A 26,307-nucleotide genomic window follows, 5' to 3' on the forward strand; every position below is an offset into this window, starting at 1 on the left:
TAAAGACGTCCGCGGATACTTTAGATTGTAGCAGAAGCCCTGCAACATAAACTAACGGAACTCCTAAGGCTTTCTATTCTTGCACCACTTTCCGTTAACGGAAGAAACAACCATCTGGAAAGGAACGAAGATACCTAGGAGAGGCCCGGCAGAGGGGACTTTCCTCCCCCGGAGACTGCCGTGCAGGCCGGGGCCCCACGGCCACCTGATCCGGAAAGAGGAGGCCGAGGAGAGCGGGCCGGCAGAAATGCACTCGGCCTCAGAGCCCTCGCGCACGCCTCGTCTCCGGCCGCCGGCGTCTGCGGCCTTGAGAGGCCCGCGTGCGGGCGCGCTCCGCCATCCGCGCCCCGGCAGCCCTCGGGCCCGCCGCCCGCGGCCGCACGCCCCGCGCCGCAGCCAATCGGGGTGCGGCGGGTCACCTCTCTCCGGGCCCCGCCCCGCCCCGCGCGCGCGCAGGCCGAGGGCCCTTGCGCTCCCGCTCCCGGCGCAGGCGCGGCGGCCGGCGGGGAGCGGACGCAGCCCGCGAGGATGGTGCTGGAGAGCGTGGCCCGCATCGTCAAGGTGCAGCTTCCCGCGTACCTCAAGCGGCTTCCCGTCCCCGACAGCATTTCCGGGTTCGCCCGGCTCACAGGTAACCGCGCCGGCAGCTGGCCCCGTCCTTCCCCGAGGCGGGGGGTCGGGGCGGTGTCTAGACGCCCCGGGCCAGGCGGCGGGGAGGAGCCTGGCGAGTGGCACGGCCCGTGACCCTGCGCGGCGGGGGCCCGGCCGTCCTGGTCGCGGGACGCCGCTGCTCGGCGCTCGGGGGCCCGGCGGCTCGGCCCGCGGCGGGCTCCGCCGTGCTCGGTGGCGAGGGGCCAGGGTTGTGCAGCGAAGGGGCCGGGTTGGGGCGGCCTCCCCTCCCCCGCGGCCCTCCGAGGGCGCTGGTGGGTTGTGGAGCGGTAGAAGTCGTGGTTCCCGAGGCGTGGGTGCGGGCTTCCAGCTCCCCGCGGCGCTGGGCCCGGCGTGTGGGAGGGAAGCGCAGACAGACACGTGAGGTGGACATGGCAGTTTGAGTTAGTGACAAAATTAGAAGATAACCTCGGTTCCCGGAGGGGAGAGTTGACCCATCAGGGGGCATTTGAGGTCACCTGGAGGCAGTCGCGGTAACTCGAGGTGGAGGAAGGATCCATTAGCCAGAAAGTGTTCCAAGGCTACTCTGATGGGCCAAATCTTAGAAAGTGAAGTTTAATGAAGATACGTAACATTCTCTACTTAAGGTCTCTCCTTTACAAAAAAGAAACGATTCCGCAACTCAGAATTTCACATCTAAAGGATGAAAATTTCCCGAATGCAGTCAACACTTGGAAGATTTTGTTGGGTTCTGAGCATGACAGTGTTAAGTGGGATGTTTGTAAACTAGATTCAGACTGATTAGGGTGGTGAAGGAAGAAAACCATGTTGATTCAGCAAACGTTGGACTCGTGTCCTGAGCGTCAGGGAGTGTAAGCATGAATTAAGATAATTTCGAGGTCAATAGACTTGCTTAGCCTGGAGCAGTCTGGAGATCTGGTAGCTGACTTAAAACAGCATTTGGAAGGCTGGCTGAAGAAAAGATTTATTCTGTGCAGACCGGAAGACAGAACTAGGACCAAATTAGTGAAAGGTATTTGGAGATGGATTTCAGCTCCAGTACAAGGAAGATTGTTTTTGGTTTTGTTTTAATTAGAGAATACTTTACCCAAACAGGGTGCCTTGGGAGATAGCCCCTCTCAGAAATTTAAAAAAAAAAAGGCAGAGTCTGGTGGTGGATAAATTTAGATGGGGTAAACTAGATGACTGAAATATAGATTCTTTGAATTATGGTCAGAGACAGTTGCTCTGCTGACGAATGGATTGTAAGATTTTAACATTTTTAGGTGTTAAAAAGTTTGGTAGAAAGCGTGTAATTGAATAGAAAGCATGGTACTAAATAATGAACTTTAAAAAGAAACATCCACACATCAGAAGCAACATAAAAATAACATAAAATGTGGGGCTGCCCCGTGGCGTAGTGGTTAAATGCTCTCGCTCCGCTACTGGTGGCCCGGGGTTCGGATCCCCAGCGCGCACCGACGCACCGCTTGTCAAGCCATGCTGTGATGGCGTCCCATATAAACTGGAGGAAGATGGGCACGGATGTTAGCCCAGGGCCAGTCTTCCTCAGCAAAAAGAGGAGGATTGGCGGATGTTAGCCCAGGGCCAGTCTTCCTCAGCAAAAAGAGGAGGATTGGCAGATGTTAGCTCAGGGCTGGTCCTCCTCACACAGAAAAAAAAAAAAAAAACATGAAAAAAACTGTTTCAAATCAAGTGTTTATAAATATCAGTCTTCTTTTGATCTAACTAGTTTATTCTGATAGAATTGCAGCAGTTACGTAAAATTTTGACTTTTTTCCCCTTTATCATTTCTTTTACTTAAGTACTTTATGTATTTTAATGTTTTCCTCATCTTGTTCTAACAACTATATAATCTTATTTTAGATTAGCATCACAGGAGGCCTAACCATTCCTCTGCAGCTGGAAATCTGTAATGTTTATATATGTATTTTTTTTAATTCATAATGTTCAGTGGTAAGTAGCCCTATACCAATTATTATTTTTTTTCTTTTTTGAATTATACCCTTGAATGTATTCACTAAAATGGTAATACTGGGTCTAACGAATATGATCATTTTGTGACACTTGTTCCCAGTTGCCAACTTACCTTTTTAATTTGCATAAATTAACTGCTGAGTTTTTAACAGTTAAGAAAGAAAAAAATCTCCTTATTCCCACCCCAATCCAGTTTAACCTGAATTATATTTGTTGATTCTGAGGGTGGCTGGTTTTATATTAATTATAATTTTCTGTAAATAAAGTGTAGTTGAAGCAGATTAGAAAGTATGATATTTGAGGGCCTGCCCCGTGGCTTAGCGGTTAAGTGCGCGTGCTCTGCTGCTGGCGGCCCGGGTTCAGATCCCCGGCGCGCACCGACGCACCGCTTCTCCGGCCATGCTGAGGCCGCGTCCCACGTACAGCAACTAGAAGGATGTGCAGCTATGACATACAACTATCTACTGGGGCTTTGGGGGGAAAAAATAAAAATAAATAAAATCTTTAAAAAAAAAAAAAGAAAGTATGATATTTGATTTAATGGCTAGAAGATTTTAGAAGTGTGTTTTTTTTTTCTTGAAGTCCCTACTGTCAACAAATATTTAATTCCTATTAAAGGCATTAAGGAAACAACCTAAACTTTTTTCCCTCTTAAATCAATAAGATATAGCAACTTCCTCTTTAAAGCTGTTACATATTTAACGTGAGGACTGATTCTCAGAAGTAATGACAACTGAGAAATATCTTTTTTTTTCTTTTGTTGAGGAAGATTGGCCCTGAGCTAACATCTGTGCCCATCTTCCTGTTTTATTATTGTTGTTGTTGTTTTTTGGTGAGGAATATCAGCCCTGAGCTAACATCCATGCTAATCCTCCTCTTTTTTGCTGAGGAAGATGGGCTCTGAGCTAACATCTATTGCCAGTCTTCCTCCTTTTTTCCCCTTTTTCTCCCCAAAGCCCCAGTAGATAGTTGTATGTCATAGCTGCACATCCTTCTAGTTGCTGTATGTGGGATGCGGCCTCAGCATGGCCGGAGAAGCAGTGCGTCGGTGCGCGCCTGGGATCCGAACCCCGGGCCGCCAGTAGCGGAGCTCCAGCACTTAACTGCTAAGCCATGGGGCCGGCCCCTTCCTCTGTTTTGTATATGGAATGCCACCACAGCATGGCTTGATGAGCGGTGCATAGGTCTGCGCCTTGGAACCAAACCCGAGAGCCCTGGGCCACCGAAGCAGAGCGTGTGAACTCAACTGCTACACCATCGGGCCAGCCCCTAAATATCTTAATAGTACATATTTAACTTAAGTCCCATTACAGTGTGTCTTAGTTCTCATTGTATTGTTTATTTGTTTAGGAAATATTAGCATGTTTGTAATAACTGCTTTATGAAAAAAATAATATAATCTGTTTCCCACTGGACAGTGACAGTATAACAGTTGCAACATCTATTTTGGAGAACTATGGAAGAAAAACTTCAATGACCAGTTTTCATTCTGAGTCTCCCCTTCAGAACAGATTGTAGTGGCTAATGACATTTGGCTCTCTTGAATAAGCTACTTGTAGAATCCATACTTAGAGTTTTGTTGAAGTAAAACCTGGAAGATAACTTTTCAGCAATTGTTTAAAATGTCTAGGAGACCAAAAATATTTTCATTTTCATCTGTGACAATTAGAGCAAAAAAAGTTACAGTTCACTTTATTGTTGTCTGTTTTTCCTTCCCTGTGTAGATCCAGTGGTTTTTTAAAACTGGCTCTCTCATGATGACTCTGCATTCCTAGTAAACACTTGGAAATCCTTAATTACCATACAGTGTTTACAGACAATCCTTATCTATCAGAAACAACTTAACTATCTTTGTTTAGGTCACATTTTTAAAAGTGAGGCTTTTAAGATAAATTAGTGTGATCCTGCTCTTTGGAAATATAGTGTATTCTAATACTTGGATGTTTAGAAAAGCGTTCCCTGTCATGTAGACTTTTAAAATAGAACAACAAAAATCTTCACATTCAAAAGTCGGAAGACAGTTTACTTCTAGATTTAAATGCTAGCTATGAAACTTGGAATATAGTAGTTCTTCCCCACTAGAACTAGTTTGCTTCTTTGAAATGTAACAGTTTTACTCCTAAAGACAAACCAGTGAATCCTAAGACAGTAATAAGATTTTTCACAGAGTAACACAAACATGTCAGAGCTGAGAGCTTTAAGGGCATTTGCTTTATTTATCCAGAAAGGGCCAATTTTGAACGAAGAATTTAGAAGTGGAACAGAGTTGAAAACATCCACAAAAAGACATAATACAAGCATGTTCCCAGCAGCCTTCTTTATAGTAGCCCTAGACTGGAAGCAGCCCAGGTATCTACAACGGGAGAATGGATAAACAAATCATGGTATATTCATTGAGTGGAATGCTGGTTAGCAATACAAAGGAACAGATTGCTGATCCACTGGATGAATCTCAAAAACTTTATGTTGACTGAACAAAGCTTTGGTTATAGGAGTCAGTGGTGGGGGGATAGACTAGAAAGGGACAGGAGAATACTTTCTGGGGTGATGGAAATATTTTACGTATTTTTACACATTTTCAGTGGAGACTAGAGTCACAACTCAGAGCTAAACACCTAAGATCTGTTTATTTTACTGTACGTAAATTGTACCTCAATTTTTAAGGAAAAAAAAGAAATGGAACAAAAGGTGAGTTTTCTCAATAGGAGAGTATAATAAATCATTAAGTTCAAACTAAAGAGTTGCATTTATTAACATGTAAATAATAAAAGTTATTTCTGAAAGGTTGAGAAATTTTATTTTAGAAAACTTTTTTTGAGAATTTGGGAAAATATTTACATAGTTACTATAAGTTGTAATAGTTTTTTCACCTCTTCCTAGTTAGACCAACTATATGTAAAAGTCAGTGTAATTAGGGCCAGCCCCAGTGGCCTATTGTTAAGTTCAGCAGGCTCTGCTTCAGTGGCCCGGGTTTGGTTTCCAGGCGCCGACCTACATGGGTCTATTAGCAGCCATGCTGTGCTGGAAGCCCACATACTGAAAAATAGAGGAAGACTGGTACAGATGTTAGCTCAGGGTGAATCCTCCTCAGAAAAACAAAAGTCAATGTAACTAAAGATTATACTAGCCTTTGTGGAGAACAATTTTGATCTCATTATAACATTTTCTTTCATATAACTACTTTGCAATTTGAAATTCCTCAAGTGATCAAGTATTTGAGCACTTACTATGGGCCAGGCAATGTTCTAGATACTTGGACATGGTTCCGTTCATAATAATGAATGGAAAAAAGATGTTAAAGTTGATTATTAATTTCATTTTATTGGCCCTTTGGTCCTGAGTAGTCTGTATTAGGCATTAAGCGGTAATAGTAAAGCCATCATTGAAAATATTTTATTTTCATCTTTCTACAGAAACAGAAGTCATTTCTGTGTCTTACCTGTAAATGATACATAAGAAAATATGTTGTAAAATTATCAGCAACCAAGTTGCCAGTATTATTTTTATGGTATCATTGTATGCAACCTTTCGAAAAGGAAAAAAAAATCTGTCCTAGTTGCTTAGAAATGAGATCCACTGTGTGTCTGTGTGTACTTTTAAATATGTTTTTATCATAGTGTTTGTTTATATATCTTGATCTGGAATAGGGTGTGATAGTTAGCCTATCTATAAAAGATTGAATCTGCCCCCTCTTAAACCTAATTCTAATTCTCTAAGGAGATACTTTCAACAGTGTCTAAACTTTCAGAAAATGTGTTAAAATTGCTTGCTACTCATGTTGCTTTGAAATATTCTTTTCTGTCTAGATTTTGTTTCTCTGAGGGTGCTGGTTCTTTCACTCTACCTTCTTAGTCATCTTATCCTTTATCTTAATAGTGGGAAATAGAGTACTATTGCAAAAGGAGTATTAGAACCCTGCTCAGTATTAATAGTATTAGTGTAGTCTGTTTTGTTTTTTTAGTTAGAAACAGATAATTAAAAATTGGAAGCAGGAAAACCTCACTGATAGAGGAAGAAGGTCTATCAGAAGTGAAAATTTTGAATTATGGGAAAAAATTTAAGGAAATGCAATCTTTTTACATTCAAATGAGTAAACAAAATGTTACCTAACTGGGCACCTTTTTTTTTTTTTGTGAGGAAGATCAGCCCTGAGCTAACATCCATGCTAATCCTCCTCTTTTTGCTGAGGAAGACCCGCCCTGAGCTAACATCTATTGCCAATCCTCCTTTTTTTTTTCCCCCAAAGCCCCAGTAGATAGTTGTATGTCATAGTTGCACATCCTTCTAGTTGCTGTATGTGGGACGCGGCCTCAGCATGGCCGGAGAAGCGGTACGTTAGTGCTCACCCGGGTCCGAACCCGGGCTGCCAGTAGCGGAGTGTGCGCACTTAACCGCTAAGCCACGGGGCCGGCCCCTGGGCACCTTTTTAATGATTGAACGTAGTTGTCAGCTAGTTCCGTCTACTTAATTACAGCCCCAAATGCATCTTCTTTCACACTTGGATCTTCTAATTCTGGCTTGTCTCCCAAAACCCTTGATACTTCATAGAGGTGCCTCTTTGCCCTCATGAAACAAAGCTCTCCCTAAAGAAACCACTTCCCCTGTAGCTCTCTCTGTGGTCTCTTCTTTCTTCAAGGCAGAAAACTTCCTTTTGCATAGTGCTCTATAGTTTTTACGGAGTGGTTTCCAACTCCGTTTATTCATTCCTCCCAACAATCCTATGAAGTTGGAAGCTTCTTTGCATGTACTCTTCCTTGTGCCTTGAAAGTTCTTCTCAAGTCTTTGAGCCCCTAGCTTCTCTTCACTGTTTAGGTCTTGGCTTAAAGGTCCTTTTTTCAGAAACCTTCCCTTAGCCCCTTGCCTACAGTTGAGCCAGCCTAACCCTCTGCCCCAGGTTAGTCTCTCTCTCATCGTCCTGTCCAGTTCCTTCAGGGCTCTTATTACAGTCTGAAAGGAGCTTTTTTACTTGTTGACTGACTTATTGTGATTTCCTCTTCTAAAGCATGAGAGCAGGGACTTGATCTAACTATGAGCCTGTATCCCCAACACCTAGTGCAATATTTGGAATGTGGGGGGTACTCATATCATGGAACAAATGAATGAATTATTGTTATTCCTGTTCTATAGACAAAAGAACCCTGACTCCAAGTATATGAAAGCTCAATAGGCTGCACCATAAATTATGCTTCAATGTAAAATAAAATAAATGGAGCCAAGATTTATTGAGTAAGCACTGAGGATGCAGTGATGACGCAGACAGATAAGGTCCTGCTCTTGTAGATCCTCCGTTGCGATTGGGGACATGATAGGTGGATGCATGTTTCCAAAGAATATTAAGGAATTGGGAAATAATAATTATGATATAATATTAAGTGAAAAAAGTAGGACATAGATTCTATATACAGTATGGTCTCAGTTTTGTTTTTTAAGTATTTAAAGCATACATATTTATATTACACACCAAAAAAAACACAAGATAGAAATACAACAAAATGTTACCAACTCTTGACTGGTAGGATTAAAAGTTATTTTATTTTTTATACTTTTTAAAATTTTCTAAAATAAATGCTGTTTTTGATGATCCTAAAACAATAAAAATAAAAAATATACTTTACGAAATATACATTATACCTAACAATTAGGAGGTAATAGTCTTCCCTTCACAGTAAAAATCTGTGGTATTCTGTAAAATATCTGTAAATAGCTCAAACAGATTCAAAAATAATCTGTAAAATATCTGTAATAGCTCAGCATATATCAAACAGGTTCGTAGGAAATTGTCTTAAAAGTTTTTGAAAAATTTGATTTTTCTGTTATTTCATATTCACTAAAAATCAGCCTTAATAAATAAAGTGATTTTAATTGTTTTATAGGCTGTATTATTTTCCTTTATAAAGCTTTTCTGTAGTTAAATTGAAGTTTATCATCTTTAAAAAATAGATCATTGGGGGGCATCCCGGTGGCATAGTGGATAAGTTCGTGCGTTCCGCTTTGGAAGTCTAGGGTTCACCGGTTCGGATCCTGGGTGCGGACCTACTTACTGCTCATCAAGCTGTGCTGAGGCAGTGTCCCACATAGAGGAACTAGAGGGACCTACAACTAGGATATACAACTACCTACTGGGGCTGTGGGGAGAAAAAAAAAAAAAATCGGCAACAATGTTAGCTCAGGGCCAATCCTAAAAAAAAAATAAGACCAAAAAAAAGTAGATTGTACTAAGACTGTTGTGTAAGTTATTACTTTGTTATAGGAGATAATGGTAACTTTCATTACTATAGAGGAGTGTTTTACCTGGGAATTGTGTCAAAACATTTTCTGAAGTAGATTTTAAAATAGTATTAACACCATTTATTCCCTGAGATTTGTGGGTTAAGATAGGAAATGCTAAATTTAAGAATCTAAATTAAGGTTTTCATCTTTACATTCTCACCCATTTACTTTTTGACTTTGAGTCATTTAACCTCTTGTGACTTTTTAATTTTGTAATATACAGAATAATACTTAATGTTATTCTATATTCAACAAACATTTGTTGAATAACTGCTATTTCAAGATACTCTACTGGATATTGGGGCCACTAGCATTCTAAGATACTCACTGCCTGATCTAGAAGACAAGTAAATAAATCCTTACAGTACAATGTGGCGAGTGAGAAAGACTGAGAAAGACTATGCTGTGGGTTCAATCATTATGTCCCTCCTTAAACACTTATGGGGTGTCTGCTTTGTTCCAGCAAGAGCAGTACACAACTCCTTTTCTTACAGGCTTATGGAACCATGAGTCTGCTTTATAAACAGATAACAGCAGTGTGATAAAAGAAACATGAAGAACAGGGGCTTGGAAGCACAGGAGGAAGTGATTAATTTTGATTTGTGAAATCAAGAAGGGCTTCTGGAGGAGGCATTATTTGACCCCCATCTTAAAGGGTCCACACAAATGAGTCAGACCAGAGGTAGAGGGGCATGGCAGACAGAAGGAATTCCTTATGCAGAGAACACAGGGAGTCTGCTACTAGGGAATAGCTTTGCTGGCTTCAGGTACATGAGGGTTGGGATGTTTGTGGGAGCTGAAGCTGGCTCAGTAGCCTTGGTATGCCACAGAGATGGTGCTTTACAGAAATAATTTCTGTAATGCATCACTTTGTGTGATGATGGAAGTGTTCTCTGTACTGTCTATGTGGCTGTTGAGCTGCTGAAATGTGACTAGTGTGTCTTAGAAACTGAATTTTGAATTTTACTTAATATTAACGTATTTAAATTTAAATAGCCACATGTGTGTTAATCATGTTTTTTATTTTCTATATTTTATGATGCTTTGGACTTCTTGGGCGCCCTGCTGGCTGAGGAGAATCTGTTCCTCCCAGGACTAGCTAATTCCTAGAGATAGCAAACAACTTGCCTGTGAGCATACCTTTCATATGCAAGCCAACCAATTCCAAGTCCCAGCCACCTCCTTTACCTAGCTCACTTACCAAGCCAGTGTTTCCCCTGCCCTAAATCACCTAGGGCCAGGTACAAGACCACTAGGGACCACCCCTGCAACCTAGAGCCCACTGAAATTATTCAAGCTATCCAATCCTAAACTATTTACCCTGCCCTACCTTGCCTTTTCTGTGGAAACCACAGTGAAGGCTTGTGCCCATGCTTTCCTCTCCCCTTCCCCTTGACTGATGCTGGTGCTTGCCCACGTGGCGCTCTGTGGCATAGTGTGCCCCCTCCTCTTGGGAACTGTGAGGAATAAACTTTTCTTTCAAGGCAATTGTCTGTGTGTCTGTCATTTTACCATACCTGATTAAAACAAAATCCCAGGTGCAAAATAAAAACTGTGTGGCTAGTGGCTACCATATTGGACAGCACAGATCTGTGGATAGACTCCTCTCCATCAAGAAGCAGTTCTTTATCATTTCCAGAACTTCATTCAAAGGATCTATAGGGAGTGTCTCCAGTTAGGTTTGAGAGGAGAACAGCCAGCCTGACAGGCAAGATCTTTATCCTTACAGAGCTTCATTCTGGTGACTAAAAGATTATATCCCCAAAGACTTCCATGTAGCATTAACCATGTAGCATTGTCAAATTGAGTTAGCAAAATATTTTTTCAAAGGAGTTGCTACCAATCTGTATAATCTCTTTAAAAAGCTACTATTGTATATCTTTTCTGTGCCAGGCACTCTTATAGGTGCTGTACATATATAAATAGGTGGTTTCATTTAGAGCTCCTAACAAACCTTTGGCATGGTGTATCAAAAATAGTTTCATTTTGGGAGAGTTGGCGTTAAGCCAGTCTTTCTTTCAATAGTTAAATAGTAAAAATGATTATCTCTGGAGAGTAGTTTTACCAGGAGGAGAACAGATAAAATTTTAGATTTCTTGTATTTAATTTATGGTGATTGAGAATGAGCTTTGGTTTTAACTGTCCTGGACTAAATAAACCTGCTTAAGCTACAAATTTACCCACGTGAAAAATGAGAAGATGGTATCTACCAAATATAGTTGTTTAAGCTGACATGGAGCTAAATGAGATAATACAGTTGCCCTCTTAGCATAGTCTCTTCATTTATCATTAACATTTATTACCATGCCTTGGCACATAATCTTCAGTTTTTCTCTTTTTCTTGACTAAGCTATTTCTACATAGTGCTAAGCAAGATGTCAGGTAGGCACTCAGTGAAGGATGTCAAGTGGTAACTCTTTAAGGACAGAAAGGATTCCCTACAGAGCCCAGCAGGCAGGGTACTAGCCAACATCTGATAAATGCATGCTGAAGTGTTTATCTTGGTTTCCTGGTGTGTTTGTCTCTGCAGGCATAGGGACCATATCATTTCTGGCATTTATATTTCCTATCCCCCTGAGACAGTGTTGGGTACTACAGAAGGCATTTAATGAACACTTATGGAATGAGATGTATCTAACAATGAGAACTTTCAGTATATGAAAATTTCAATTAGTTCTTTAAAAATAGTAGCTTTGGGGCTGGCCCCATGGCTTAGCAGTTAAGTGCGCGCGCTCCGCTGCTGGTAGCCCGGGTTCAGATCCCGGGTGCGCACCGACGCACCGCTTCTCCGGCCATGCTGAGGCCGTGTCCCACATACAGCAACTAGAAGGATGTGCAGCTATGACATACAACTATCTACTGGGGCTTTGGGGGGAAAAAATAAATAAATAAAATTAAAAAAAAAAATAGTAGCTTTTACACAACATTTAGGTGTTTCTTTAGGAATCACTATGCCTTACCAACAGATATAAATTAAAGCATTGAAGACATCTTCTGTCTGAAATTATAAATTGGTGATAAAATATTTAAAGGTATTTTGTTTTATGATTTTAGACATGGTGGAAATGTTTTATAAACCTATAAAATATATCACATTGAATTTTGTTTATTTTTATTTATTTTTTTAATTTTTTGTGTATTGCAGTAATATTGGTTTATAACATTGTATAAATTTCAGGTGTACATCATTATACCTTTATTTCTGCATAGATTATATCATGTTCACCACCCAAATACTCATTACAACCCATCACCACACGCGTGCTGAATTATTCCTTTTGTCCTCCTCCCTCCCCCCTTCTCTGGTAACCACCAATCCAATCTTTGTCTCTATGTCTTTGTTTATTGTTGTTGTTATCTACTACTTAATGAAGGAAATCATACGGTATTTGACCTTCTCCCTCTGACTTATTTCACTTTGCATAATATCCTCACTGTCCATCCATGTTGTCACAAATGGCTGGATTTCATCGTTTCTTATGGTTGAGTAGTATTCCATTGTGTATATATACCACGTCTTCTTTATCCATTCGTCCCTTGGTGGGCACTTAGGTTGCTTCCAAGTCTTGGCTATTGTGAATAACACTGCAATGAACACAGGGGTGCATGTACCTTTATGCATTGGTGTTTTCAAGTTCTTTGGATAAATACCCAGCAGTGGAATAGCTGGATCATATGGTAGTTCTATCCTTGATTTTTTGAGGAATCTCCATACTGTTTTCCATAGTGGCTGCACCAGTTTGCACTCCCACCAGCAGTGTATGAGAGTTCCCTTCTCTCCACATCCTCTCCAACACAGGTTGTTTCCTGTCTTGTTAATTATAGCCATTCTGATGGGCGTGAGGTGATATCTCATTGTAGTTTTGATTTGCATTTCCCTGATAGTTAATGATTTTGAACATCTTTTCATGTGCCTGTTGGCCATCTGTATATCTTCTTTGGAGAAATGTCTGTTCAGGTCTTTTGCCCATTTTTTAATTGGGTTGTTAGTTTTTTTGTTGTTGAGATGCATGAGTTCTTTATATATTTTGGAGATTAAGCCCTTATCAGATGTATGGTTTGCAAATATCTTCTCCCAGTTGTTAGGTTGTCTTTTAGTTTTGTGGATGGTTTCCTTTGCTGTGCAGAAGCTTTTTAGTTTGATGTAGTCCCATTTGTTTATTTTTTCTATTGTTTCTCTTGCCTGGTCAGACATGGTGCTTGAAACTATGTTGCTAAGACCGATGTGGAAGAGCATACTGCCTATGTTTTCTTCTAGACGTTTCATAGTTTCAGGTCTTACATTCAAGTCTTTAATCCATTTGGAGTTAATTTTTGTGTATGGTGTAAGGTAAGGGTCTACTTTCATTTTTTTGCATGTGGCTATCCAGTTTTCCCAGCACCATTTGTTGAAGAGACTTTCTTTTCTCCATTGTATGTTCTTGGCTCCTTTGTCAAAGATTAGCTGTCTGTAGATGTGTGGGTTTATTTCTGGGCTTTCGATTCTATTCCACTGATCTGTGTGTCTGTTTTTGTAACAGTACCATGCTGTTTTGGTTACTAGAGCTTTGTAGTATATTTTCAAATCAGGGAGTGTGATACCTCCAGCTTTGTTCTTTTTTCTCAGGATTCCTTTACTTATTCGGGGTCTTTTGTTGTTCCAAATACATTTTAGGATTCTTTGTTCTATTTCTGTGAAAAATGTTGTTGGAACTTTGATAGGGATTGCATTGAATCTGTAGATGGCTTTAGGAAGTATGGACATCTTAACTATGTTAACTCTTCCAATCCAAGAGCACGGAATATCTTTCCATTTCTTTGCGTCTTCTTCAGTTTCTTTCAGCAATGTTTTATAGTTTTCCGTGTACCGCTGTTTCATCTCTTTGGTTAAGGTTATTCCTAGGTATTTTATTCTTTTTGTTGCAATTGTAAATGGATGGTATTCTTAATTTCTCTTTCTGCTACTTCGTTGTTAGTGTATAGAAATGCAACTGATTTTTGTATGTTGATTTTGTTTCCTGCAACATTACCATATTCGTTTATTACTTCTAAAACTTTTCTGGTGGATTCTTTAGGGTTTTCTATATATAAAATCATGTCATCTGCAAATAGTGACAGTTTCACTTCTTCCTTTCCAATTTGGATCCCTTTTATTTCTTTCTCTTGCCTGATTGCTCTGGCTAGGACTTCCAGTACTATGTTAAATAGGAATAGTGAGAGTGGGCATCCTTGTCTGGTTCCCGTTCTTAGAGGGATAGCTTTCAGTTTTTCACCATTGAGGATGATATGAGCTGTGGTGGGTTTCTCATATATGGTCTTTATTATGCTGAGGTTCTTTCCTTCTATCACCATTTTATTCAGAGTTTTTATCATAAATGGATGCTGTATCTTGTCAAATGCTTTCTCTGCATCTATTGAGATGATCATGTGATTTTTATTCTTCATTTTGTTAATGTGGTGTATCACATTGATTTGCAAATGTTAAACCATCCCTGCATACCTGGAATAAATCGCACTTGATCATGGTGTATAATCTTTTCAACGTATTGTGGTATGCGATTTGCTAGTATTTTGTTGAGGATTTTTGCATCGATGTTCATCTGTGATATTGGCCTGTAGTTTTCTTTTTTTGTGCTGTCCCTGTCTGGTTTTGGTATCAGGGCAATCTTGGCCTTGTAGAATGAGTTAGGAAGCTTTCCCTCTTCAATTTTTTGGAAGAGTTTGAGAAGGATAGGTATTAAGTCTTCTTTGAATGTTTGGTAGAATTCACCAGGGAAGCCGTCAGGTCCTGGACTTTTATTTGTGGGGAGGTTTTTGATTACTGTTTCAATCTCCTTACTGGTGATTGGTCTATTCAAATTCTCTACTTCTTCTTGATCCAGTTTTGGAAGGTTGTATGATTCTAAGAATTTATTCCATTCTTCCAGATTGTCGAATCGGTTGGCATATAGCTTTTAATAGTATTCTCTTATAATCTTTTGTATTTCTGAGGTGTCTGTTGTAATTTCTCCACTTTCATTTCTGATTTTAATTATTTGTGCCTTCTCTCTTTTTTCTTGGTGAGTCTAGCTAAAGGTTTGTCAATTTTGTTTATCTTTTCAAAGAACCAGCTCTTGGTTGTATTAATTTTTCTGTTGTTTTTGGTCTCTATTTCACTTATTTCTGCTCTGATTTTTATTGTTTCCCTTCTTCTACTGATTTGGGGCTTTGTTTGTTCTTCTTTTTCCAGTTCCTTTATGTGCATTGTTAGATTGTTTATTTGAGAGTTTTCTTGTTTGTTGAGATAGGCCTGTATTGCTATAAACTTCCCTCTTAGTAGTGCTTTTGCTGTATCCCATAAATTCTGGCATGTCGGATTTTCATTTTCATTTGTCTCCAGGTAGTTTTTGATTTCTTCTTTGATTTCTTCGTTGACCCAGTCGTTGTTCAGTAGCATTTTGTGTAATCTCCACGTATTTGTGGCTTTTCTGATTTTCTTCCTATAGTTGATTTCTAGTTTCATACCGTTGTGGTCAGAAAAGATGCTTGGTATTATTTCAGTCTTCTTAAATTTATGGAGAGTTGTTTTGTGGCCTAATATGTGATCAATCCTAGAGAATGTTCCATGTGCACTTGAAAAGAATGTGTATTCTTCAGTTTTTGGATGGAATGCTCTGTATATATCTACTAGGTCCATCTTTTCTAGTGTGTCATTTAAGGCCAGTGTTTCCTTATTGATCTTCTGTTTGGATGATCTATCCGTTGGTGTAAGTGGAGTGTTAAAGTCCCCTACTATTATTGTGTTACTGTCTGTTTCTCTTTTTATGTCTGTTAATAATTGTTTTATATATTTAGGTGCTCCTACATTGGGTGCGTAGATATTTACAAGTGTTATATCCTCTTGTTGGATTGTTCCCTTGATCACTATGTAATGACCTTCTTTGTCTCTTTTTACAGTTTTTGTTTGAAAGTCTATTTTGTCTGACATCAGTACTGCTACCTCAGCTTTCTTTTCATTGCCATTTGTGTGGAGTTTCTTTTTCCATCTCTTCACTTTCAGTTTGTGAGTGTCTTTAGGTCTGAAGTGTGTCTCTTGTATGCAGCATATATATGGGTCTTGTTTTTTTATCCAATCAGCCACCCTATGCCTTTTACTTGGAGCATTTAGTCCATTGACGTTTAAAGTAGCTATTGATAAGTATGTACTTGCTGCCATTTTTTAACTTTTTGGTTTTTTCTCAGTGTTTTAGTAGTCGTTCTCTGTTCCTTTCTCCTTCTATACAGAATGGATGGTCTCTGGTCTCTTTAGTTTGACATCTGTCTGAAAGCTCTACTCTTTAACTCCCCTCCTCCCTCATTTTATGTTTTTGATATCATATCTAACCTCTTTTTTGTGCATTTGTATCCATTACCCTCTTATCATGGAAATAGATAATTTTTCCTATTTGTGATCTTCTCTTTTCCTCTTAAATCAGTCCCTTTAACATTTCTTGTAGCACTGGTTTCTTGGTGACAAACTCCTTTAATTTTTGCTTGTCTGGGAAATGTTTGATTTCTCCTTCCATTTTGAATGATAACCTTGCTGGGTAGAGTATTCTTGGCTGTAAGTGTTTTCCTTTTAGCACTTTAAATATATCATGCCATTCTCTTCTAGCCTGTACGGTTTCTGCTGAGAAGTCAGCTGATAGCCTTATGGGGTTTCCTTTGTATGTCACTTGACTTTCTCTTGCGGCTTTTAGGATTCTCTCTTTATCTTTAATTCTGGACATTTTGATTATGATGTGTCTTGGTGTGGGCCTCTTTGGGTTTATCTTGTTTGGGGCTCTCTGTGGTTCCTGTACCTGGATGTCTGTTTCCTTCCTTAGGTTAGGGAAGTTTTCATCTGTTATTTCTTGAAATAGATTCTCTGCCCCTTTGTCTCGCTCTTCTCCTTCCAGGACACCTATAACACGGACGTTAGTGCGCTTGATGTTGTCCCGGAGGTCCCTTAGACTGTCCTCACTCTTTTTAATTCTTTTCTCTTTTACCTGTTCAGCTTGGGTAATTTCTTCTAGTCTTTCTTCCAGCTCACAGATCTGTTCTTCTGTATCCTCTACTCTGCTTTTGAGTCCCTCTAGTGAATTTTTCATTTCCAGTATTGTATTCTTCATTTCTGATTGGTTATTTTTTATGTCTTCCATTTCTTTGTTGACATTCTCACTGAGTTCATCTATTTTTCTCCCCACATCAGTGAGCATCCTTAACACTCTTTGTTTGAATTTTCTGTCAGGTAGGTTGCTCATTTCTCTTTCCCTCAGTTCTTTTTCTGCAGTTTTGTCCTGTTCCCTTACTTGGAATGTATTCCTTTGCCTCCTCATTTTGCCTCTTTCCCTGTGCTTGTGACTACGTATTAGGTAGGTCAGCTACGTCTCCTGCTCTCAGATAGGTGACCTTATGTAAGTGATGGCTTAGGAGGCCTGCCGTGTGCTTCCCTCAGTTCTCAATATTCCAGGGGTGACCCCTATGTGGGCTACGTGTGTCCTTCTGTTGTGGCCTGTTTGCTCTCCCTGTAGTCACCCAAAGAGGCCGAGTTATGCTCCTGGCCTGCTATTGTAATGCTCAGCTCCTTGTAGTTGTGGGCCCTTCAGTCTCTTTATCAGGTGTGGGGAGCCCCAGCACAGTTGGCTGCAAGTTCTAATACCACATTTGTATTGCAGTATTTCTTTTAAGTGAGTAGGCCCCCAGCGTGGCACGTTGTTAGGGTCAGGGCCTTACAATTGCTATAAGCCTCCAGCCTTTAGGTCTCTTGTCAGCTCTCTGAGGATTGCAGCTGGGTGGGGCTGGCCTCAGGCACGGGAGCACCCAATTGTTTCAGGCTTTGGAAGGTGGGGCAAACCCCCTATGTGGGTCTTTGAGAAGCACAAGTCTTCTGCAGCTGACAAGCCCTGCCGCCCAGAGGTCCACACACACAGTCAACACAGTTCTGCCCCGTGTGCGCGCCCCGACCTCCCGAAGCGGACCCAGTGTCTCCACAGCTGGAGCCCCACACACTCCACCACTGCCCCACACTCTCCACCCGCTCCTTGTGCACGCCCTGCCCCACTGAAGTGGGCTCAGTTGCCAGGCTGCAGAGAATCCAGTCACCAATCTATGCAGGCCCACAATCCAGTCACTAATCTATGTAGGCCCACAAGTTGCCTGAGGGCTTGTTGTTGGGTGGGGCCCGTCTCTAGGGTGGGCTGCCCGCCCAGGCTGAGCTGGATTAAATCGGTGCTCTGGTGGGTGGGTCAGACCTGGGCTAGTAGGCCCCCTGGAGAACTTCAATGGCATCTGTGTAAGCACACCCACACCAGGCCACAACAAAGGCCACCGCCAATGTCCCAGTCCCTGGAGAGGTCTCACCTCACTGAGATGCACTCAGGGCCTATTAGGTGAGTCTCTTTTCACCAAAGCACTGTGCACGTTTCTTTCTGGTGATTTTAGTTTGCTTTCTGAAACGGGTGAGTTTGTGCGTGGGCCCTGTAAGAGCCGGTTTTAATGTCGGGGGAAGAGGGAGAATCTCCTGCCTTTTTCCTTAAAGTTCTTATGGCTGGGCAAATAATTAACAAGACAGGTTAGCCGGAGAAAATAATACGAAGTGTAATAACATGTATACATGGGAGAAAGCAGGGACGCTGCGTTTCTCAACACAATAGCAGAAATTCTCGTCTTAAATACCATGTTGAGCCAATGACAAAGGAGGATGTTGGGGGTGGGGGGAGTCAGTTACAGGAGATTACCACTAAAGCACAGTAAACAAGAGTAAGGTTATTATGCAGATTTAAGGCCTCACCTTCCAGATTGATAAGCCTCTAGAAATGAGGCCATCCCCCCCTCTTCCCAAAACAGAGAGGGAGATACCTTTGCAAATGGAGATTTCCCTTATAAATGTAAATGATTGGCAGCTCCTGGCAGGGCCATCCAGAGAACGTGGCCAGAGAGACAGAACTTCCGATTAGATGGGCTTGTTGGGGCCTTTTCTATTGTAACCTCTATCCTACATTATCTTTGCAGCCATCATGATAGATCTGTTCCAGGAAGGAGCCACCATGTCAAATTCTTTAGGCAGTTAGTGGGGGAGGTCAAATGTCCCTCAGAGAAAACAATCAAGGTAAAGAGAGATATTTTAGGATGGCCAAATCTTGATCTCCCACAATGTCTTTGTGAACCAGCTTTTCTGGGGGTACTCCCCAATGTTTTAGTAGCAGGCAAAGTCAGATATTATGCCACTCGTCTTGATTGTGCTGGATCCACAAAATGCGCACAGCATGGGCGCTCCCCGCCTCAGGGCCCCGCTCCTTCAGGAAGGCTCCGTACCTGTGGGCTGCTCCCGGGCGGCCGTGAGGCGCTGAGGCTTGTGAAGGCGGAGTTTTTCCTCTCCAGGAGGGAGTTTCTGCCTCTTCTACCTCAGTTAGGATTGTCCGTTGTTGCAGGAGTTCCTCTTATCCAGTTTTCAGTTCTGTCTCAGGGGTAATTTTTCCACGAGTAGTTGTAAATTGGCTGTGTCCGCGGGAGGAGGTGAGTTCAGCGTCTCCCTACGCCCCCATCTTGACTTCTGAATTTTGTTTATAATTATGGTGATCATAATTCCTGAAATTAAAATAAACACAAATATACTTAATGAAGATAATGCGATAGGATATTTGATATAGGACCTGTTTCTGAACATTTTGTTTTCCTGTTTGACAAGTCTCAGGTTAGCCCACAAATTAAACAAGGTGGTCCTAGGTATAGATGGCTTGATTGTGTTGTTTATTCAGTTTTACGGATAAGTTAGATAGTTAAAAAATTAATGTGAGAAGTGCAGAGTAGAGAAAGAATCAGCTGGAGGAGGAGGCAGGCGTTTTGAGTCTCACCGAGCGCCCTCTGACAGGTCTGTGCGCGCTCAGTTTCAGAATGGCTGCGCTTGCTGCCCTTCCTTGGGGTGCTCGCCCTGCTCGGCTACCTCGCCGTTCGTCCATTCCTCCCGAAGAAAAAACAACAGAAGGACAGCTTGATTAATCTGAAAATACAAAAGGAAAACCCTAAAGTGGTGAATGAAATAAACATTGAAGATTTGTGTCATACCAAAGCAGCTTATTGTAGATGCTGGCGCTCAAAGACGGTAAGATGTCCATTTATGCGTACACGAAAATTTTGTGCAGTTAAAATTGTTTTGTTTCTTAAATCCCCAGTTTTGAGGGTCTGTGTGATGGGAGATTTTTCTGTAGTATTCAGTACTGAAATTCTATATTTCTAAATTAAAGTTTGCATTTTCTGATTGATACGCCTACGTTAGAAAAGTTAGAGCAGCAAGGAAGGATAGAAATCTGATGTTCAGCAGTTACTAGAGTAACGTGTTTTAAATATACATTTTGAGAGAGGACATAAGGTTTAGTGGAAAAGAGCTTAAGCTTTGGAGTCCGAATAAATTGTGTTCAAAGCTGATGTCTGCCACTTACAGTATGACTTTGGGCAAATTACTTAATCTTTAATCTCTAATATTCAGGTTTTTTTTTTTTTATCTGAAAACACATCAACATCACAGACATTTTTGTGCACTTGGTGAGATGACGTATGTACCATGCCTTATATATTTTATGAGCTAGTAAATGGCAGCTATAATTATGAGTGATTTTTAATGTGGAAATTAAAAAGGAGGAGTTTGGAGTAATGATATTATAAGTAGTTGATGATCTGTTTTCTTCTACTACTTTGCTCATAGGTTATTTGAGGTGGTCGGTGGTCAGTACAATAGTGTTTATCACAGCATCTTTTGTAATAGCAAAATTTTGGAAACAATCTAGATATCTGATAATAGATATGATTAAAGTGTGGTATAATACAAATGATGGGATATTAAGAAGCCATTAGAAATTATGAACATTTAATGACATGAGCACCTAATGTAATACAAGTAAGGAAAACATTTTAAAGTATGATCCCAATTTTGTTTAAAAAAGTGAATACACATAGTAAATGCAGAGGGAAAAATATACCAAAATGTTAATTATTGTTACCCAAGAGTGAATTTTTTTAAATTTATTTTTGTGAGGAAGAATAGCCCTGAACTAACATCTGTCGCCAATCCTCCTCTTTTTTTGCTGAGGAAGACTCACCCTGGGCTAACATCTGTGCCCATCTTCCTCCACTTTATGTGGGATGCCACCACAGCATGGCCTGCCAAGTGGTACCCCAGTCTGAGCTTGGGATCTGAATCTGCGAACCCCAGGCTGCCGCAGCAGAGCCCACCTGCACTTAACTGCTGGGCCACCAGGCCGGCCCCGATGAGTGAATTTTTTTAAAAATATTTTAAATTTTTTTCAAAAATGTTACAGTATGCATGAGTTTTACAGTAAGAAAACAGTATGAAATAGTGTATTTTGAATTTGTTACATTCTTTTTAAATTTAAATAAGTGAAGAGGTGAGCTTGAATTTAGAGCTCCACAGAGAACAGGAACTTATTTTGATCCCCTTTTAAACCTATTTTATTGACTCTCATGGAATCATCAAAGCTTTTTATTTAAAATCCAAACCAAATAATGAATTAACTATTGAAAATGGTTAGCTCTGCTGTAGTATTGGAATGCAGTTAGGTTAAATGTAGACTATGTCTATTACTCAAGAAAGCTATCTGATGGGTTTTTGTTTTTGTTTTCCAAGTAATGTGCTTTCTTTATAAGAACATTTCACAAATATTTATACTTGGTGAATCATTTTTAAAATAACGCTTGCAATTCTTTTTCCTTTCTAGTTTCCTACCTGTGATGGTTCACATAATAAACACAATGAATTGACAGGAGATAATGTGGGTCCACTAATATTGAAGAAGAAAGAAGTATAATAGTTATGAATTAGGATTGAATTCAATTGTGTGCTGTAAAATCTTATAACAGTATTTTTTCATTCTTTGTGTATAGAAGATCTTTCAAATGGTGGTCTTAATTATTGCTACTGGTTGAATAATTATTTCTGCCAATTTATTTTCTTGCTACATTACTTTTATATTTGATACTTTGTATATTCAGTCATTTATATAGAAATTGTGCAACTCTTTCATTCTGACTTCAAAGAATTAATGTATCTTCCTACAATAAAACCAACACTTTTGATTTTAATTGAGAAAAGCGTAAGTTTTTGGCAGTGGGTCCAAAGTTATTTCTTTGAGTATCAATATTTTCAACAGAATCTATACTTTAAATTTTTCTCTCTACCCTACTAAATATTTTTCAGTTCTCTTCTGTTTTGATCATTTGAAGTGAATTTTTTCCCTTTTGGCTTTTCACACTCCATTTTTTTTAGATCGATAAGAAAAATACTGCTCTCACGAATTACTTGAGTTTTCAAAGAGTTAAACTCTTGATTTGTAGAAATTGTTGTCTAATAAATATGTATCTCGATTTCAGAAAAGACATGAACTGGATATAAAAAGTTCCAACAAGGAACACTTATTTACATTATTAAAGATGTGTTTACTTTACAACAGGCTTGTTTGTGTGTTGTGTGTATGTTGTACCTTGAGCTGTTGGACTCAGTGACGGTGGGGTGGGGTGGCAAGAATACAGCTAAACCTAGGAGCTACTGCAATTTGAAGGTTGATTAGAAATAAACAAAGGATATCTGAATTCATGTTAAAATAATAAATAGTTCGGTGTTCAAAACTGTGTTTATATGATCATTTTTATAACAGTGTAAACCAACAAAACATAAAATACAAAAAGTTTGCAAAATAAACTTACCTGAGAATCTTTAAAACTTTTGTAATTTTTTAGCCCAAGAGTCTATTTAGTTTCATCTTACAATTCTATATTAATACCTATCCTTAAGTCTGTCTATGAAACGTACAATCCAGTCGGTTCCTTCTGCCTTCATTGTCTACGAAGAAGGTATGGGAAGCAGACATATTTAGCTCTTCTTCCAGGAAGAACCAGAGCTAATAGTCATTGAGTGCTCATGTGTCCTGGACACTGCACTAAGCATGGTACCTGGATTTTTAATTCATTACATGTAATGTTGATATTGTGTGATCTTGACTTTCTCATGACCAAAAGCAGGAATTTTAAAGTTAGGGTTAGAAATGTAGTTGTTTTGACAAGTTTTATAAGGTGTATGTCCAAAATTATCGCTCTTTTCTCTCCTTTGTGAGGAGGGAGAAATATCACATGGCTCTCACTTTGGCCCTGGGTATTTTTTCCTGAGACCTCTTTTCCAGCACCCTTAAGGAGCTTCACTGTCAGATTAACCATTTATTCCACAGTTATCACAAGACTTTGGGGAATATCCTCCTCACCAAAAGTTTGAATGTCTTAGTCTGTGTTCATGAAATACTTATCTTTAAAGTCATTCTCGGCAACTCACAGCAGCGTGTTGATACGTGTTCCGGTGGGTCCCATACTTAGATTTCACAGCGTCCTTTCTTAGCAAGGGAAAATTTCCTAAAAATGGGGATACTAAAATGAAATTATCAGCTTTAAATTTTGTCACCTAAGAACATTTTAAAAATTGAAAACTATCTTGTAAAAGGTAATTTTAACACCTTTAAGAAGGTTATACTCTCAGTTTTTCTCCCCACATTTTCAATTGCTAACATAAAGAGCTGTGCCCAAGTGTTTTTCCCACCCGTGCAAATTTTGCAAGCTGTTATTTTAATAACTCTTTTACAGAAGCATTATTAATCAGTTGCTGTCACTTCCTCTTGTAAATTCACAGAATTCTATCATGTCTGCCTTAAAAAGTAGACATCTAATAACCAACTGCATCTGATTTGATACAATAGAAGATAACTTAGCTCTTGAAACACATAAATTGGGTTTCTAGAACCTTCAAAAAACAGCTGTGTTGTTACTGTGTCACATGGTATTTTTGAGGCATGCTTCTTACCAGGGAGCTACTCATTGCCTTCCTCAGCAAATGAGCACCACCATTCCATAAAGAGGTATCCAAAACTGGTGAGCATGCTTGAGGTATTAATGATTCATTCATATGGGTAATTAAGCAAGTTGTATTGTGAAAAGCACATTAGAATTCAGCTTTGAGTTCAATGCCTCATATGATGATTCATTAAATTGCTTTTGTATTTTGTAACCTAATATGGTATTATGTTTATGGGAAGCTAATTAAGCCAGCTGCTGATCTATGTAGTTCTGCCTACTTACTGTGATCCTATAGTCTTCCATTAGAAATGTGCTATCAGACTCTTCTGCGAAGAGAGTTTTAAAACTGCTGTTCAACAGGTTTCTTAAATTATGGTGGATATTTTATTTACTATGTACCAGAAACTTATAGGTAATTGCACTTCATCCATTTAGAATTCAGTTGTGGCAGCATCGCCAATCTGGAGAAGACCAGCAGGGATGTTACTAATACACATATACTTTATTCAACAGTGAGTTCCGCAGGTCCCCATCTTCAGAGTCTACTTATTCTTACTTCACACCTAATTCTAACAAGTTTGGCTGATTTCTGCTCCTGAATAAATCACAAGTATCAACAGGGTCCTGCTAGAGGCAGGGAAAAATAAAATGTGACAGCTGACAACAGAAGAGGGAAGTAAAAAATAAATTTAATGTGAACATTAAAAGCGTAACAACTTGAGACAATTTAATATAGGATCCCACGCAACCCAGTCCCTGAGAGCATCACTGTGATCACATTGTACCAAGGATGCTTACTGATGGATTTGAGTCAAGATAAGGAGTACATGGTATTTAAGAAGCATTTGGTGATACCAGTTTCCACTTCAAATAGTACATCCAGGTGGAAAATTTTTGCACAAAATACCTTGACTCATTCCTTGATATTTTGAGCCTTATAAAAATTTTTTCCAATCAATTGAAACATCTTTCAAGTTTAATCATTGTAGTTCACTACATAATTTAATTTGTTAAAGTATGAGAAAAACTAAATATAGGATCAGTGATTTAAACTACATAAATCATGCTAAATGAACTCCTCCACCTTGGGGAGGATTAAAAATCACGTTTAAAAACTCTTTGGCAGCAGTTCCCGCCCTACCTTGCTGCCTTGCTGGCTGCTGCCCCTTTGTACCAGAGGCTGGCTTGTAGAAGACTGCCATAGCTGCTCTATTCTGTTTCTTTAGCTATGCTGCATCATCTGAGGCTATGTTTTAGTTTGTCATAATAATCTTTTACTGGAAGCTTACTTTATTTTATCACGTTCAGATAGTGAACTACTTTTATATTTTGCAGAAATCCAGTTCAGTAGAGTCATGTTGTAGCAAGCATTATTTTAACAGAAAAAGTAGACAGTTCAATTAATTCTCAGCAGTTGTATTGTGCAATTTTGTATTAGTTATGATCTTGAAGGACATTGAAATTTGTCCAGAGAGGCCTGTCTCTGTCCTTCAGTCAGAGGTGTCATCACTCTCTCACTTTCCTTTGGTTTAAATGCTTAATTCTCTGCTTACAAAGAGTCTATTGGTGACTCTCTTCTAGAACACTGTTGTCAAATAGATCAGCCACAATGTTAAAAAATTCCTGATCTCTATTAGAAGGCTGTAACTTTCCAAAATAATATGTAAAAGGAGAAAAGGGTAGTAAATTGCTTAATTATGGAGATGAATCTTGTACCAGTGAGAAAATAAAAATGTCAAACAATTCACTAAATTTTCAAATTTACTGTAATTTTCCATTGGTATGTATCATACATTTCTCTGCATTATCACACTAAAGATGGGAATCAACATACTTTCAACAAACTTAAGAAACTCAAAACTCAGAGGCATAGAGTCTTCAACTATGTGGAATGCTGCCAAGAAGTGAAGTAAGATGAAGATAGAAGTTCACTTTAAAATGCTGTGTTCAATTGTCTAGCCACACACTGGAAAATCTAGAAGAAATGGATAATTTCTGAGAAAAACATAAATGACTGAAAGTGACCCAAGACAAAAATTTAAAATGTTAATAGACCAATTATCAAATAAGAATGGAAAACTGAGTTTTTAAATCCATAATTTTGAAAGTACTAGGGTTGCAAGAAAGATAATTCCAATGTTATTTAAATTATCCCAAATTTTTTAAAAAGGGAAAACTCCTCAATTTATTTCAGATAGCTAGTATAACACTAATATGAAAAGCTGATAAACACAAGACAAAAAAACCCCAAAGACCAATCTCACTTCTTATACATATGGATGAAAATACTAAATAAAAATGCAGCACTTTAAAAAAGAAAAGAAAGAAAAAGGTTAATACACTATGGTGAAGAGGATTGTATTCCAGGAATTCAAGAGTGTTTCAATTTCAATAAATCTAGTAACACAATCAATTACATAAATGAATTAAAGAAGAGAAAACATGATCGTATCAATAGATGATAAAAGAGCGATTGCTAAGATTCAATAGCCATTCCTCATGAAGATTCTTGAGTAAAATGGAAATTGAAGGAAACTGTTTAAACACAATGAAGGTTATTTATGGAAAGTCTGCAAGTATTTAAAATCATTTACTGTTCCA

At 39.4% G+C, this 26,307-nt stretch overlaps 1 protein-coding gene across 1 annotated transcript; it reads left to right on the forward strand.

Moving 5' to 3' along the window:
• Positions 1-465: 465 nt before the first annotated feature.
• Positions 466-22,316, forward strand: CISD2 (CDGSH iron sulfur domain 2). Its single transcript, XM_087434655.1, has 3 exons — positions 466-631; positions 19,743-19,957; positions 21,588-22,316. Exons 1-3 carry the CDS (start codon positions 529-531, stop codon positions 21,675-21,677), a joined length of 408 nt encoding a protein of 135 aa, XP_087290781.1. The 5' UTR covers positions 466-528; the 3' UTR covers positions 21,678-22,316.
• The last annotated feature ends 3,991 nt before the right edge of the window (positions 22,317-26,307 follow it).

This window comes from Ceratotherium simum, chromosome 8 (assembly GCF_057802395.1).
Source record: "Ceratotherium simum simum isolate JZ-2026a chromosome 8, ASM5780239v1, whole genome shotgun sequence".
Taxonomy (NCBI): domain Eukaryota; kingdom Metazoa; phylum Chordata; class Mammalia; order Perissodactyla; family Rhinocerotidae; genus Ceratotherium; species Ceratotherium simum.